At 42.0% G+C, this 17346-nt stretch overlaps 1 protein-coding gene across 1 annotated transcript in view; it reads right to left on the bottom strand.

The window, feature by feature from the left end:
• Positions 1-7564: 7564 nt before the first annotated feature.
• wdr11 (WD repeat domain 11) overlaps positions 7565-17346 on the bottom strand; it is a 57568-nt gene continuing 47786 nt past the window's right edge. The window contains exons 23-29 of the mRNA XM_044372817.1: positions 16715-16904; positions 13658-13753; positions 12785-12950; positions 12267-12364; positions 11881-12026; positions 11316-11395; positions 7565-9772 (exon numbers count right to left, since the gene is read on the bottom strand). Of these exons, the coding sequence (XP_044228752.1) occupies positions 9570-9772; positions 11316-11395; positions 11881-12026; positions 12267-12364; positions 12785-12950; positions 13658-13753; positions 16715-16904 (979 nt within the window). The 3' untranslated portion in view covers positions 7565-9569. The remainder of the gene's footprint in view (positions 9773-11315; positions 11396-11880; positions 12027-12266; positions 12365-12784; positions 12951-13657; positions 13754-16714; positions 16905-17346) is intronic.

Genomic DNA, 17346 nt, shown 5'->3' with positions numbered 1-17346 from the left:
AGCTAGCCTCTCTGTGACAGAGCTATTCATTCACTGCCCTGCGCTACCCTTTCTCTCTGACACACACTACGCACATGCCCTCTTTCCCTCTCACACACCGACCAACCCAAACATGTTATATTACCGGCTGGGAATTTATATCACTTTCAGAGTGAAAAAGCAACAACGCCTCAGTCTGGGCTCAGGGCTCCATCGCTCATGTGCAAAGGCTGCCCTTTATGGCTGCACAGTAGTGAGGCCCCTCATACACTCTGAGCTCAGAATACACTCAAAGCAAAGAATTACAACGGGGCAGTCTTGAGTTATCACACACCATCTGTACACATGTGGAAAAAATACCTCTTTATCTAGCTTTCCTGTATGTTAATGAATGAACAGACAGCAGAATGAGGATTCTGAGCATGAAGACAGCAAGACATTTGTCTTGGTTAAGCAATTTATTCATCCCGTCTGGAGTAATAACTTCTCAGAGTTCAAAGCTAAACAGCCTGTCATTAGTTAGCTGTACCTCTACTTGCCATCAATCACATTCTTAATAGGACTATAACTCTTCATGGAAGTCTGAAGAATAAAAATAAAGAGATAGTTTGGCTAGCAAGAGCCACACCAAGATTTTCACTTTCAGTAACACCTTGTCTAACACGCAGTGCTACCACTGTAGCTCCATCTCTCCCAGGGTCGCTCTGAAGGCCAGGAATGTGACCTGCCGCAGATCTCCCAGGGCTCCAATGAGCTCCACATTGCGCTGAGGTTAGGTACCCGTAAGCCCAGCTGGGCTTTACTAGCAGTCCTGCCTCTAGCAGCACTGCAGGCCTATCAAGTTACCCTGATTTTGGGTCAGTGAAGCCCTCCTGGTTCCACTTAGAGCCCTGTTTCATTATTTTAGATTTATCACTGCCATGTTTGCCAGTTGCCATGTTTTCCTTACATATCTCCATAAGTGTAATTCATAGCATCTCATAATGCACAAACCAAGACATTTTAAAGGACTGCAAGTTGGAGTTGTTCCAGGGTGGAGGGATTAGAGGCTCTCCAGGGGCCGCTGGGTAAAGCGATGGAGTGTTGCCCAAAGGAGAGAGAGGCCAGTCCCAGTGGAGTGAACATTACTGGATATGTACCGAGTCATTGCGTGGCCTAAGGGTCTGGCCTGACAGCCACCCACACCCTCCTCCCGGCATGGCAAGGCAGAGAAAGTCCCAGAGGATGACACAATGGCCAACTAGTGTCATGGATAATTTCCAAATCTTTTCAAATCTTGCATGCTATTTTCCCCTTATTGTTTACCTTACTGAGGCAGAACATCATTATTTTATCATTATCTCATCTGCTGCTGATTTGCAAACAATGACCTATTGATAAATGCAAAGAATGAGAACTCACAAAGCTGTCTTGATAAATTTAAACTGCTTAAGACGTAGATGAATATCAGTGAAAGATGAAAAAAATGAGCTATTTCACCACTCAGTACGTCTATACAGCAGTCAGGACTTTGCATCTAATCTCGTGGGGGCCTCTAGGGGCCATTTAACTGTTGTGTTCTTGTGCCGGAAGCTCTCCGGTGGGGGTGAGGGGCCAGGAGACTTGGAACTGGGATGGAGCAAGAAGGGGAAGAAAGCTGGGATTCATCCTCCATTACCATAATAGAATTAGCACGGCGAACAAAGCAGGCATTAGTGCGCCCACGGTGGCATTTGGAGAAGATCCATCTCTCTTTCCTCTGCAGGCCGGCCCTCGTCGCTTAAAGAAAAAGAAAATCTACTCTTTGTTCCCCCTTTCATGAGCCTTGCCAGATTGCAACAAGGGGCTCAACGGACACACATGCACACAGACCTGCACAAACACACGCAGCATGCCTCTTGCACATACTTGTGTGTGTGATGTGCGCCTGCATGTGCACACTCATGGCTGGCCAGTACCTCAGCGTTTAGCAGGCAGCTTGACCTGCCCATCAGAAGGGATTACATCTACATAACTCCAACAAAACACTGTCAGCACCCGCCCCTCCCTCATCAACCCTTCCTTCCATTTCTTCTCTTCTGTCATCCCGCTTTTCTCTTCACTCTTTCTCCTCATCACTTTAACCTTTCAATCCTTTCCTCCTGCCTCTCTTGCTTCTCTGTCTATTAGACTTGTGTCTAGTCTGATGTAATGCCTTTCCAGTGTGCCAGCATTTCTCACAGCTGTGCTGCATCAAATCAAAGTCCATCACAGTCCACTCAAAGAGATCAAGCAAGAGTGTCAGCGAGCGGTGACCTCCAAATATTTATAAGTGTTAACTTGGAATACCTGAGAGAAGGCTTCCCTGCGCAGAGAGCTCTGTGAGCCGTGTCTATAAGGAATAGCTGCTACACTGATTCCCAGATTAGGCAACATGCAGTAGTGCTGGTGTCAGATTGTCTCGGTGATACGGGGAACATGGCGCCGCCATGCACAAACACAGCAAGCTGTTATGAAATGGACCTGCAACTTCTGGTTGGCTCTCTCACTGCATGACCCACTAACACACCGCAGACACACTGGAATGTGATTCTTTTCAATGGGATTCAAACAAAGATTGTGCAGCCTAGTTAGTGTCCTGGGAAAATATAATCACATGTTGACCTGACTTGACGGAATGAGTCAATGAGATAAATTAAAATAGTTTACTGGAAAGCATAAAGCATTTTATTAAAAAGGATGATGCTGTAAACTGCTGGTAAGTAATCTGAATAGAATCATTAAATCAATAATTTTCATTATCTTAATTGCTCACATCTACAACACAAACTACTATCTAATTTCTAATGACACATATGGAAACTGGTCTGGAGAATCTTAATTCAGCAAACTAAATTAAGAGATGTGCTGCAGAAGGAAGCAACTCAATGTCACACATTTCACACCTTTTCCCCAGGTCTCTGCCGCCCCCTAGTGGAATCATAATAGACATCAGTCCTACGCTAATAGTAAAGTACAGTATACAATACTGTATGAACTCATTTTGACAGTGCACTATTTTCTTAGTTTGTGTATAAAATATGAATGAACATTACATTTTTTGTCACTCAATGACATCAATCAAAGGGCAACTTTGGAAAACTTCACAAAAAATGATTGATCATTTTATATGTTCATTTGCACATGCGCTGTAACATAACCATACACATTTTTTCACTTTTTTCCAGTTGTAAATAGCCCCTCTATTATTGTGGTGTGTTGCATTGTGGGACAGCAATACCCATCAATCCAACTCTCAAAAATCAAATGATTTTAGCATGCACAGTAGCTTTTCTAAGTACTAATAGATCCTCTCCAGACATGTTTTAGGACATATAAAATCCTCTGTTTAGAATAGTAAATTGTGACTGGCGTGTTTTTTCCATAAAAAATGTTCAGTTACCTTGCAAAAAATCTTTAAATTGACATGTACTCTGTCTCCCTCATTGAAAAATCCAGAATCTATGAATATACAAATATTGTTCATTTCAAAAGTTTAACTGCTGGACACAAGATGTCTCCTACTTCACTGTAAAGTCTATTCTCAGTGTATGTGCACTGGAGGCTTCAAGTTTAAACATCACACTTGTGTAAGTTGCATACTGGCCCTCGATTGGCTCCTAATTAGTTGTGACGTCACAAATCATGCTAATAGGTACATACCTTTAACTCAGATTTAAGGTGAGAACAGAGAAACTTTCCTCCTTCAGCAGATGAATGTAAAAACAGTCATTCTGCACGGTGAAGCTCAGACATCCAAGTGAAGAAACAAGAAGAAAAGCCAGAAAAACAAATTTTTGACCGGAGCTCCACTTTAATGTTGTTATTCATCCGGTGAGAACATACTCTATCAAGGCATGGTATTGTATACAGCTGGTACAGGGAAGTTGTCTCAACTGAACGGAGACATAAGACAAAGCTTATAGTTTCATACTGTAGATATGACTCTACTGTGATTCTAACTGCATGGCGGATGTTTTCCTTTGAAAACCACAGGAGAAAGGCCCGGGCCTGGACCTGCTTCTCTCTTGGCAGTGTAGCACGTGCTTATCCCCAGGAGTGAAGGCCTGCACGGGCCGCAGCAAAACAGCCCACCACTCCTGAGCCTCCAGTGTCCCCTATGGCCCCGCTCTCACACACAGGCCCAGTGTGTCCGGTTGGACTACACAGAGAGGAAACTCACATACTCTGCTTGACTAGAAACAAAAACACGCCGCTCCACGAGAGACCCGAGCACAGCAGGATAGTCTCTCTGCACTCACAGGAAAGAGGCCAGGGCAGTTAAACTGGGATAGCTGTGTATGTTCATACACCCAGCTCATATTCGTGGGTACACAGGATCATATACAACTCCAGAAAACATGCATGCATGCACATATACACAACCAGCAATACAGGAAATGGGTCAGCTGCAACACAGGTATCCTTTACATCCTCTCCTGGCTCCCACTGTCCGCCGATGAAAGGGAATACCCCCGTCTCTGCAGTCCTGGGCCCGGCTGGCTGAGTGTACAGCAGCTTATAAGAGGCCATTTCCTTCATAATCATCCCTGCCTTCCCCTGTGCTAATCTCCCAAAGGACAGTGGCAATTAGCCTGGGGAGGGCCTTACTGTAGCAGGGGCATCTGTGGCATCTCTATTAGCTCATGGCTAGCCATTAAAACACACACACACACACACACACACACACACACACACATTTTGGGGTCAACCAGAGGCATAGCTTGGATTTCTAGGTCCTTGGCGTCGTGTCTGCACACAACAGGCCTGGCTTAACTTTTTCTCCTCCCTAATAGGTGTAAGTGTTGGTTAAGTGTTCATTAGGCCTCTTCTCTCTTCATCTCTCGCCACCTTATTATGTAGTTGCTATTAATTCACTTCACAGTCCTTAATCGGATCTGTCTGCGGCATCTATTTATTATTTACACATAAACACATATGTAGTCACCAGAGGGTCTGGATGTGGTTTTAGCTTTGTCGACAGCAGTCGCGGCGGGGATCTTTCAGCCGTGCCTGTCTGGCTTGTAGACAGAGCAGTGAGGATTTTCTATTATACATGGCATTAATTTCATCAGATAAACCTCCTATACTCCCATTTTGGAAATTTCCCCTGGTGCAATAGGTGTGTCAATCCAATGAAGTCAGCACATTCCATTGTCTGCGTGAGTCTTAACCTTGTTAGCTAATTGTTTGTCTCTCTCTCACACACAAAACAGTGATCATTCTCTGGGAATTAGGAGCTTAGCATTGTGTAAAAGCCTGCCCAGGATTTGCAGACCACACTGCAGTGGTCGACAGAGGCCGCTCCACGCTCCTGACACAATGCACTCATTGATTTTGTCTTTGCTTTTGTAAATAACAGCCTTGACCGCAACATGCACACGTGGAAGCCACAAAAGAGCTGTTTTAGAGATAGCAAGAGCTTTTTAAAAAGATTATCCTGTCCACAAGTCATTACCGGGAGCTGATAAGAGTTTGTCATCAAGTGGTAATGTTCCACAGATCCTGTTGTTCCCCTATGCTGCCCCCCGTCTAGCACTCGTCCCCCCTTAACTCTCTCTTGCTCATGGCTTTCTTAAATGGGGGAGGAGTGTAGTGTTGTGGTGAGGCGAGGCCATGGTCTGCTGAACACTGTGACATTCATCTAAATGGAATCAGATAAAGCTGGGGGCCTGAATACCTTCAACATAAACATCACCTGGAGCCCCCAGCAAGGGCCCCGGCAGCACTCTGCAACCAACCAGAATGCACAAACATCAGGGGGAACAGAGAGCTCAACCAATAGCAGAAGCTGAAAGGACGGAAGGAAATCAGTTCTAACCAGTGTAAGGAGTGGCTGGCTGCAGGTATCAGATGAGATCAGACCTGTGGGTTCCTTCCATGCCTGGCGATACCCCCAGATATGGGCGAGGGGAGGTGATGTAGAGGTGAGAGTGACTGTGTGAGAGAAACGGATATGACCTTTACATGTGTAGATCAGGTTCTCGGCGGAGTGATAACAGTGTGGAGGAAGGTGAGAAGAGTGTCACCATTACAGTGATATGAAGACGTTAAAAAGAATTTTTAAAAAAAACCTATCAAATATGATGCAGGTGAATTCAGATGTAAATGTGATGATATTCTGTAGGTCAAAAGGACAAAAAAATGAAACAGAAATCAACATACCTAGACAAATAATTATCCTCATAAATGCGCAGCCGCTCAACCCAAAATAATTCCACTACCTGGGGTGTGAACTGCATAAAGAATGGTCCACTGGAAGGTGGGATAATTACAGAGAAAATGAGGAATGAACTCAGCGGTAACCCTCAGCGAGGAGGGGAAAAACAAACGGGAAAACATGTCACACAGAGGAAGAGACAGTGGGCTTTCAGTAAGTTGTTCGAGCAAGCTTAGACCTGCCCATCCTGGATAGAGCTATCTGTCAGCACTGGATGAGAACATGCTCATGGGAACTGGATGACCTGCTGTTCTTCACGTTCTTTACCACACAGACTGGGGAAGTGTTGGCCCTGCCTCCGCCTGCTGCTCATAGAGGGCCCGGTTCGATGGCTGCTTATACAGATGATTGAGAATGCGTGACAGTCAGACTACTGTATGCGATTGATTTGCTGTTAATTCTCGTTGTATGCAGTGTGAAACAGTGAGGGCCAGTGATTTCCATCTGTTAAATTGCTCCTCACAGCTCTGGATCCAAACACACTCAATCTTGGGCTTCTGACACCGCTTTAAATCTTATTTCAGGAGGGGTACTGAAGAGGTGAAAGCCAAGCAGCAGATGGAAACAAGCCTTCCAGGAAATTAGTGGAGGTGGGGTGCAGCAAGAACATGAGTTGGCACGGCGTTTCCTTTCTCTGCCTGTTTTCTTTAGGCGGAGGAAAAGCAGAGATGGACAGAAAAAGGGGTTTGAAGCACATGTATGGTGGAAGGTGGAACTGACAAGGAAGAATGGTTGGATGGGAGTTGTTATCAGAGCCATTTGGCTAGCTGGGTGGTAGCGTAATGTATAAGCAGTGGAACAGAAAAGAAGTCCCGTAAGGCCCTGCATACTGATGACCTGGCTGTAACGGCTGGATCAGCTCCCCGGCAGTTATTCATTAAGCCATTAAAGGAGCACAATCAAGTCATTTGTGTGGCCTTCTGTTTCAGACTGGTTTTCTTCTCTTTGTGCTCTGGTTTTTTGCAAGATAGAGAGAGAGAGAAGAAACAGAATACACGTCAATGAATAAATCTGAGGCGAAGAAAAGAGCGAGACGGTTAGACCTGGGCAGCGAGCTGAAGCCAGCTGTTAGCCCTCCTTCTGAGCAGAAAAGAAGTAATTAATTGCGGAAGCAGTGCATGCAGGAACGGATTCACTTTTAAGACAGTTTGATAAATGAACCAACATTCAAATTCTATCTACCTGGCTTGAAATAAAAGAGGATAATTGCAAAGGGCACTTGATATAACAGGTCTTTTCAAACAGAGTGCCTGCCATTAAAAAGCAAAAACACAGCCACTGAGCCTGCTGTGTCCTTTAGAGAGGTAAGAGTGCCCTCTTGTGTCAACATTCTCCACACATGAAACACACGTAAAATATAAATGATAATAATATTGATTTTTTATTGCCATCTATATGTACATAAATCTTTTTTTTTTCTCTTGTAATATATATATAGCTTAAAGCATTAGGATCACTGTGTAAACCATGAACAGAGAACAATGGAAAAAAAAAGGCTGAACTTTGACACCATTACAATGATTGATTACAATGAAAATACACCGTTTAAGGCATGTCTTCTCTCTTGGCTACATGCCTGAATTTTGAACAGAGCGTTATTTGTAAAGTTCATCTAAGTATAAAGAAAGCAGCGAGTGTTAATCAAACTAATGCCTAATCATAAGGAGGCAGTACAATACATGTTGCTTCACAATACTGCATGATGTGATTGGAGGAGGACACACAGCATCAGGGAAACTACAGCTGATTATCCGTTGAGTTGTGTGAATCTATGCTAGCTCTGGATGAGATACAGTATGTTAGTGGGACTATGTGAAATGGATATAAAGGAACAATATGTTGTCCCCTAAAATAGGCCTGGGTTGCCATAGTGACACTGCCTGGGGTTCACTGTTACACAGAAGAGAAACAGCACTGACGTGTTTATGAAACACAATAACACACTAAAGGTCCCACGGATGGAGTTACTGTCTCGTTTCAGGACAACTAAAACACATTACAAGGCAATTAAACACACAACCACCGCGCATACAAAGTCTTTGCATTGTCATACAGATGATTTTGATGATCAGTAGACATTTAATAAGTGAAAATGAGGCAACAGCGAGGCGGAGGAGCCATGGCGCCGAGTACAAACCATTTCCCAAACTGCGTGTCAGGTTTGCAATTTTGACGAGCAACAGCGGGAGCAGCAGGGATTATTATTTGTGCGTAAATGATCCATCAGAGGTCTGATTAAAATGAGTTACAACACATTTTGACAGCTCTTCTTGTTAATACACACGCCAGAGAACAACCTCATTATACAAACATCAAGGAAATACACGGAGCAAATATCCTGTCAAGTCTTCATAAAAGTAGAAAATTAAAAATTCCATTTGGATGAGTGGAATGAATCAATGAAAAACACATCTATTTAACTGCACAGAACTCTCTACACAAGCTAATTAAATGGGATCACTAAGATGGCAGCGGTCAGCCTTCCCCCTCTGTGTTCAGGGAGGCAGTATACCAATAAGTAACTAATAAGTGCATGGTGGCCTAGCTAACAAATCTTACTGCCATCCCACAGTTGCAGCTGCAGAGGCTTGTGCTGAAGCAGGCTTTGGTCACTCACTTATACAGCACCACCTGCTGAGGACAAAAACATCCGGTCTGTTATGTGTCTGTCTAGAGCAATATTGTGTCTCAGTAACATGGAAGGTCACATAAATTATCATTCAAATAAAGTGGTGTTTTTGGTTAAATCAAAAGTGCAAAATTTTGGAATTCAGTCATGGAGTAGGCTGCTGGTAAAGTGAAGCCTTCTACGATGCCAGTGCATTCTCAAAATGAAGTAGGGATATTTGGGGATATTTTCAATGTGCCACATTCCGCAAAAAAGGCAAATTAAATCTAAACCTGTAAAGCTACAACAGTACTTTGAAGTTAATACAGGCACGTGAAATAAAGCTTAACAAGCAACCATTAAAAAAAATCAAATGAGTTAAATTCATTAACTAACAAAAACACAGATTTATATCAAGGTGGATGACGATGTATATTACTTCCCTTGTTGGGGGAAATGAGGATAAACATGTGTTTCTTTTGGGGCTGTTACATGCATACATAAATGCACACAAACACATACTGGTCATACCAAACATTAGGAAATGTCAAACTCATTACAGCCACAGACACGGGCATACTCCAGTGACAGACTGACAACTTCACATGGAGGATGCTCCTCATCTCTCATGTCTTGATGATCATGATTCCTCCTGGATTCCCTACACTATAGTATAAAGTTACTGAAGTTAAATTGAATGCCCAACTCTTGATTTGAACGAAGAGCATGTCATCCGTTCTCCCCCGAACCTCCCAACCTCGAGGGTCACTCCGTGCTCTCTTGGCCCAGCTCAACTTCCTCTTCGCCAAGAATGGCTTCTGCCACACCTCCCTCTCCCTGGAACAGCTCCTCCATCAGCTGCTCCCCAGCGCTGCCAGCACGCGATGCCCACAGAGCAGCTCCCTCCCGCAGTCCCAGCGTGCGGAGCAGCCGTGCATAGTCCAAAAATGCAGCTTCAATAAGCTTATGTGAAAACACAGGTCAAGGAGAACTCATGATATTTCACGGGAGATAAAACACACAGTATGCCAACGAAAGCTATCTCTCCAAAATATTCTTCTATTTCATTTCACACTCTTTAACTACCAAAGCAGAGCATCACTAGATGAATGTTGTCCAGATTTACATCCCAAAAAGGTTTCTTTCAAAACTAACCAGTTTTGATCCACTGAAGTTGATTGGAGGTCTGCAAGTAGTGCTCTTAACGACATGATTTCGATCAAAATGTCCACATGCAAACAGGTGACAACTTAAAGTAAAAGAAACATAATGAATGCAGATGCTTCCTTAGAGGGTCACCGAACAGTTTATGTGAATTATATATGGCTACATTAGCTTTAACTTAAGGAATTTGAGTGTATTCAGCCTGCACGTTGTTTGCACTACTGCTGATGGTCACCAAAACGGCAAACATTAGTTGGTCAACACTAGTGCTTGTTCCTGGGGACTGAGCTTGCATTTTTGCTTGAGCCCACTGTCAGGAAAATAGGGATCTTCATTTGGTTTTTCCATGAATGTGTCACCAGCCTATATTTCTAAAAAGTACTTCTACAACAAAAATGGAACAAAAGCAGAGATTATCTCCAAAAAAACCCAAAAAACAATATTTCTGCTGAAATACTGTTGTTCATAAATCACACCCTAACAATTCTCTCTTACAAGAGAGCCTGGCGCAAACTGAAAGTTTGCTCCTGGTCTGGTCCCCAAAAATCATAACTCACTTCAGTGGCTACAAACCAATTTTTACAAATGAACAAGCCAAAAGAGAGTTCTTCTAGTTCAGTGTAGGAACATTAATTATACATTCTAGATAAAATATTGTTTTAGGGTATTTCCCATTTTGAATGTTTTTGGTATTTTTGTTTTTTCTGTTCTGTTTTTGTGTATTATTCATTGCTAATATAAAACTATAGGATATTAGCATTAAGAAATGTGGCTGATAAAAAAAGACTATAGTTGACTATAAAGTTAATATCTACCAACAAGATCCTTTCAATTATGTAACATTAACAGTGTGACACCATGTCCTTTCCTTTATGTATAAAGTTAACATATTTAGAAATAGAAACTGTATAAACTGTGAACTAATATCTACATTGTAGAGGATGGACAAAGTTAAGAATTAAGTTATTACAAAATAAAATATTACATACCTTTGTTTAAAAAAAAATTAAAATCAAAGTTGGATTTATTATAAATGGGTCAAACTCAAACTGAGATCTGGTTCACAGAAGTGTGATACAAAATGATTCAAAGTCTAGATTTTAAAAGTCCCGTCATGAGTCTGCAGCTTAACCGAGCTCTGTGACGAGAGTGTGATATTGGCAATTGGGAACATGTGAGACGTAGCTCGATGTGCTCTGTGGAGGAACTAAATTGAACTTCATTATGAAAAAGCTCTATGCTGTTGAGTGCACATCTATAGCAGAGACAGACAGAGTTAGCAGTGGAGCTACATCTCTGGTTATCAATGGCCCTCAGCGTACAGTAATGAGTTTTCAAAAAGGATATTGGAAGAGTCATTGGCCTCCATCAACCCATACTTCAGACAGGCTTCAATGAAGAGGGCGGCGCGATCAAAGTGCCTCATACTGCTCAGGAGATGAGGGAGGAAGAAAAAGACACATGTAATGCATACATCAACCCCGTCGTCCTGATGCCTGTCTAATTCTCTCTGAGAGCTCTTGCTGATAAAGGCATTTCAGAAGCTGAGCTGTCAAGGGGGAGAACAGGTAGACCAACAGCAGGTCAATATGGAGGTAAAAGATACAGGGTCAGACCACTGAGAAAGCCCCATGTGGTTATGATTGTGGATGAAAGAAGAGGAGAGGAAAGGAAGAGGAAGTCAACAGAAAAAAAAATGGTACTGTAAAGATAGAATTTGAGACTGAAACTTGGTATTTGCATGTATATATTTGTCAGGGTGGAATTTATCTCAGGCAAAGTAAGTTATAAGGATTGTGTTTTTAATTTTAAAATTCAATAACTTTCAAGACCGTATCACTCAATTTCTAATGTCAACAAATACACATTAAGCTCATAAGAGCACCGGTCTTCAATAACAGCTACTTCTTACCTGTGGAGCATCTCTCCTACTTTGTAAAAGCAGCCCAGAGAAAGCAGCACCAGGATGGCTTTGGACTTCTGGTTGACCTGTGGGGAGCACAGATGTTCTGCCCATCGCTTCAGCACGTCTGAGCTCTCTGCTGGGTTCAGACGCACCTGGAAAAAAAAAACAGCCACATTCAAGGCAATGAAACTCCAATTGCTTTAATGGATGCTGCTTTGTGGCAGTAAGTGTCATAAATGCTTTGTTGTTATTTTTAATTGTATTTACAGAAAATATGAGAATTGAAGCATAGCACACCGAACAGCCACTTATTCACCCACCACTCACACACTATCCAAACATGACACAGTATCTGATGTTTCCTGTTGATGGACGCTGTCATGCTGAGTTACCTTAGCCAGCCAGGCGGCACGGTTCCACTCCCCGTAGGTCTGCAAGTAGCGGCAGGCATCCGCCGCCTTGTCAATCAAACACAACAGCTGTACTCCCTCTGATAGATGCAGAAAGGAGAGTAGAGTTGTGTAAGCGAGATAGAGAAATGATGGCCCATCACTATCCGACTCTGCCAGTGTGACACCAGTGTGATGATTTCTTTATACACTGCAAATCTGCTGGCAGTAGCCACATTTATAATGCAATATGTGAAAGAAATCCACATTTAGAATTTTAAATGATTGTGAAAAAAAAGGCATAATAAATAATGTTTAACAGAAATCACTGTAACCTTTTTTTAAGGACAACTATGATAAAATATATATTCAAAAGACATCTAGTGCATTTGAAATGCCTAGAGTTTTGCTGATTTAAAGATATTCTAAGATTCTTTCAAGGCTACAGACACACACATTAACTGCTGCTTGTACTCATTAAAATAAAAGTAGAAAAGTTGCTAAAGGCTATAAAAATCTACCCGCTAGCTTGCCGTTGGCGATCATATTGGTGGCCACTAGCTTGATGGTAGACTGGGACGGGCCCGAGGAGGTGATGGTGGTCACTAAGCAGGCTTTGAGTGAATCACAGTAGTAGCTGGAGTTGTCTGCACTAGTCTCCAATAGTAACTGCACTGCCCGGTCCGTCTGAGAGCAAGAACAAAGAGATGAGAATGTAATGACTGAGGTAACAGAGAGAAACAAGGCATTAGCATCTCAGGCAGGAAGGAACAGAAGACAGAATTGCAAGGGGAAATTATGTTTATTATCATGCTTTTTCATCTGGTGGAGATTAAGGCTCGAGTCAATGCTGGGGTCAGTGCAGGCTGGCCTCTGCCTGTCTGCTTACTGAAAGACTGCACCTTCAACACAGCCTGCACACTGCAGCCTGTGATTAGAGGGAGAGTGGTGACATTGAGAGGGAAGAGAGGTGACTCCAATGCCCACAGGCTGAGATGTTAGAGTGGACAGAGGGAGCACTTATCATCCATCTTGCTTCATTAGGTTTAACAGCACGGATAGGTCCTATTTACCATTATGACAATACGCATGTGTGCACCGCTAAAGGGTGTGAAGGTGTTTGTGTGATAGTAGATGGTCTGACAGAGACCACCTGAGGGAGAGAGATTGCATATCTTTTAAACTATCAGAAGGATGTGACAGCTAAAAACAAAACACATTTTGTCTATCTGATATTAACACTTAATCACAAATATTTACTATGAGAAAACTGAACATTTGAGCAGGAACCTTTATGTAATGTCACTCCCTTATGATATGAATGCAACATGTATCTGCAGCCTCCCTCCTTAAAGCCATGATTGTGTGGGCAGTATGGGTAGTGTAGTACTTACCTGACCCAGCAGGAGGAGCTGGTCAGCACATTTCTTAGTGTGTTCATAACTGGAGCGCTTCACCTCCTGCAGGTGAACTCGATCCAACTGGAACTTCTGTTGAGCAGTAAGGTGAAGTAGTGATAAGTTTAAGAAACACAAAATACAATTTTATATAAACATATATGTATATTATACACACACACACACACACACACACACACACACACACACACACACACACACACACACACACACACACACACATATATATATATATATATATATATATATATATATATATATATATATATATATATATATATAAATCCTTGTACACGAGTGTGGGAGAGAAAGAGATTAAGTGAGACGCAGTGTATGCTTGGTACATATAGATAAAAGTCTGTGTAAAGGAAAATGAGAGATTTCTGTTCAAACACATTATACTTGTTAGAAAAAAACTGCTGATAATGTGAAAATGTGAGCTATGTAGTACTGAATTGTGGAGCATTAGTTAAAATGAACTGAAGAGTTTGAGTGTTAAACTGTTTTCACCATTTCTGTGTTCAGGATTTTTGGTCTGGCCTGAAATGGGTGACTAGCATGACCCCTTCCCTAACAATATACAAGACCTAGAGCACCTTGGCATCCGCTGAGTGTGCAGTCTGTTGTTTGCTAATGGCTTAGCATTAGCATCTGGGGGGATGTATGCTGCAGTCACGACAGTAGATCTAAACTCTCTGGGCAGATAGAAAGGTCTACACTTAACTGAGATATTCAAGGTTAGCAGAGTAGTGCCTCTCAGTAATGACATTGTCCGTGCACCAAGCTCTGTTAACATAAATGCACAGACCCCCATGCCCCACCCACACTTATTTCAGGGCTGTGCTCACTCTTAGACCCACAAGGTACTGAAATTTGGCACCGACTGAACTAACTCCTAACAAACCCTAGTATGCAAGTTAACCTATAGACCAACATGCATAACCCGTAAAAATATTCTTGGCGGTTAACTGATTAACGGTTAACCATTACCATCCCTAGTCTTGAACTCCTGCACATGCACGCGATGCATATCCAGGTATTACATACAGTCTCTGGCAGTCATCTAGATTCATAGAACCTTAGTTACATTTCTAACTCTTGTTTTATATGACCGATGTGGCTAGCTACTCGCCCAAAGTCACATTTGATTGTATTAACTTTTGTAAATGCCCGAGTGAGGGATGAGTCATAAAACAGTTGAAACCTTTTTACAGGAAGAGAAAAGACAGGGATTTTAATGTAAAAATACTATAATATGACTTTTTGACATATATTTGGCATATAACAAGAGATATATGAACAATTAACACAGGGACATAGGATTAAAACTAGGGAAATTAATTTTTCATTTCACTGGGACTTTCATTGGCTTTCTCCCAACTGTCTGATTACTTGTTCTCTGATGGGAGCTCAGATTTTTTTTCCAGTGAGCAAATGATAGGTATGAATCATGAACACAGCAAGAGATATTTCAAAGTGTAAGAGCTCATCAGTTTTATAAGAGGACTAGAGAGAGAACAAGAAACAATAAGGTGAGAGATAATAGCATAGTATGAGTGTCTGTGTGTGTGTGCACACTTACATTACTACATAATATATCTATATTGAATACAAAAGCTTGATTTTTTTTTGTACGTTATGATGATGAGTTCTTCTGAGTCAGAGCCGTGGGTATAAATCCTTGCAGAGATACAAAATGAGTTTAGTAACTTCAGAGCAGTGTGCTCTGTATTGGAGTCTTGGATATTAGTAATTACAGTCAGGCTGCTGCCACCGAAGCTGCTTTATGACAACAGGAGTCACATGTGGCTGCATACTGTCGGGATAGCTCTTTGAAAAACTCCTAACTCTGTGATCACTGCGTGGCCCCTCATTAACGGGGTGTAGAACTTTCACAAAAACAGAATGGAGCATAATCCATAAAAAACCTATGAAAAACACTCAAAGAAAAAAAAAAAAATACAGGCTCATTTGAAACTTTTCAATAAGACCACTACTGACTGAAATTAGACAGTCCATTTACATTCTGCTTCTTCGAACTTCAATGCTAGCTAAAAGCTACTTGACATTTTTCTTCACTAGAAAATCTTCTTTCATCAAAAAAGGGTACATGTTCTCTCCTCTACTTCTTTTGGTATTCTGGTGCAGCCTTGTGGGGGGGAAAGACCAGACCTACCAAGTACCAGATAATGCCTTTCTTCACTCTCATAGTGGGCAAACTTTTTAATTACTACCCATACTTTTTTTTCCTTTATTCTTTTTATGTAAAGCCCACAGCTGCATGGAAATTCAGTCAGCACACAAAAAAAGAATGTGTGGTACATTACAATGACAAAACAATAATCTAAACCTAAAAAATTTAAATCTTCACATTCCCTTTGGCAACACAACGGAGAGTCTCTGTTCAATGGGATGCGTGGCTGCCATGCCAACTAACAGAGTGATACTGGCAGACACAGCAGAGGATGACCAATTAATGTGCATCTTTTGAAGAAACTTTTCTAACACTCTTCAGAGCAAACTGGGTTGATAATTAAAGTTTTTTTTCAGGGTATTGTTTACAAGGGCCTCGTACGCTGCTTAAGCTTCACGTCATCAGCGAGATGTATTGATATGAGCAACAACACGGCACAAACAAGAGAGGGATTTTTATTTAATTAAACCTATGTGAGCTAGATTCATTGTGAGGAAATGTTGGAAAGATAAATTTGACCTCAAAAGCTTAAGACTGTGAAATGCTTCCTTGGAGACCGGGGCTTAGTGAGACATCAGAAGAGATACGCAATGACATTACATTAATATTGGAATGTACTGTGTGACCGGGGCGATGTTGTTGACACTGTGGATGACAAGGGACAGGCTGATGCATGGCTGGACTTGAATATACTAACTGTCTGCAAGACTCCTAAGGGGATTTTTTAAAACGTTTACTGCTGGGATCATGTGCTTGTCTGTGTTGTTACTGTTTATTAAGGAGAGAAAATTCAACAAAATCCATGCCAATACTTTCTCTGCTTCCCTCATTTCACTGACCTGGAAGTAAGAGCTCTCACACAGGACGTCATGGCAGATGTCCAGATGGTTGTGAAGTGACTGCTGGGTTCCTTCATTTTGAGCCTGACCTTCTGCTGTGGACACGCTGAGTTGGCGAGCCTGGGCGAAGGACTGGAGGTAGTGGGACGCTACTGTCCAGAAGTGAAGGTCCGACTCGTCCCCAAACAGCCTGCGGTTTGCCACAACATTGCATCAGTCTGAATCAAGTCAAGTTAAATCAGTTTATTTATATAGCACAGTTTAAAAACAACTAGCGGTTGACCAAAGTGCTTTACATAGAGAAAAATAAAATGTAAAGAGCAGTTACGAATGACACACAGACAATGACAAAAACACATATGGGTCTTTAGCCTTGATTTAAAACATTGAGTGGTGGGAGTTGATCGAACATGGAGAGGGAGGTTATTCCACAACTTGGGCCTGGCCACGGAAAAAGCACCTTTACACCTCAAACGACTGTTCTTGATTGTTTGCTTAAATCTCTAAGACGGTAAAAAGACGACTTAACAACAGCATTTATTTGTTTATTAAATTTATGATGAGGGTCAAATAAAATGCCTGTTTTTAGCATAAGGTTTGATATAACTGGCGAGTGACCGTAGGTTGCAAGT

This window comes from Thunnus albacares, chromosome 14 (assembly GCF_914725855.1).
Source record: "Thunnus albacares chromosome 14, fThuAlb1.1, whole genome shotgun sequence".
Taxonomy (NCBI): domain Eukaryota; kingdom Metazoa; phylum Chordata; class Actinopteri; order Scombriformes; family Scombridae; genus Thunnus; species Thunnus albacares.
Note: the sequence above shows the minus strand (reverse complement) of the source record. Positions and strands in the feature narration are given on the sequence as shown.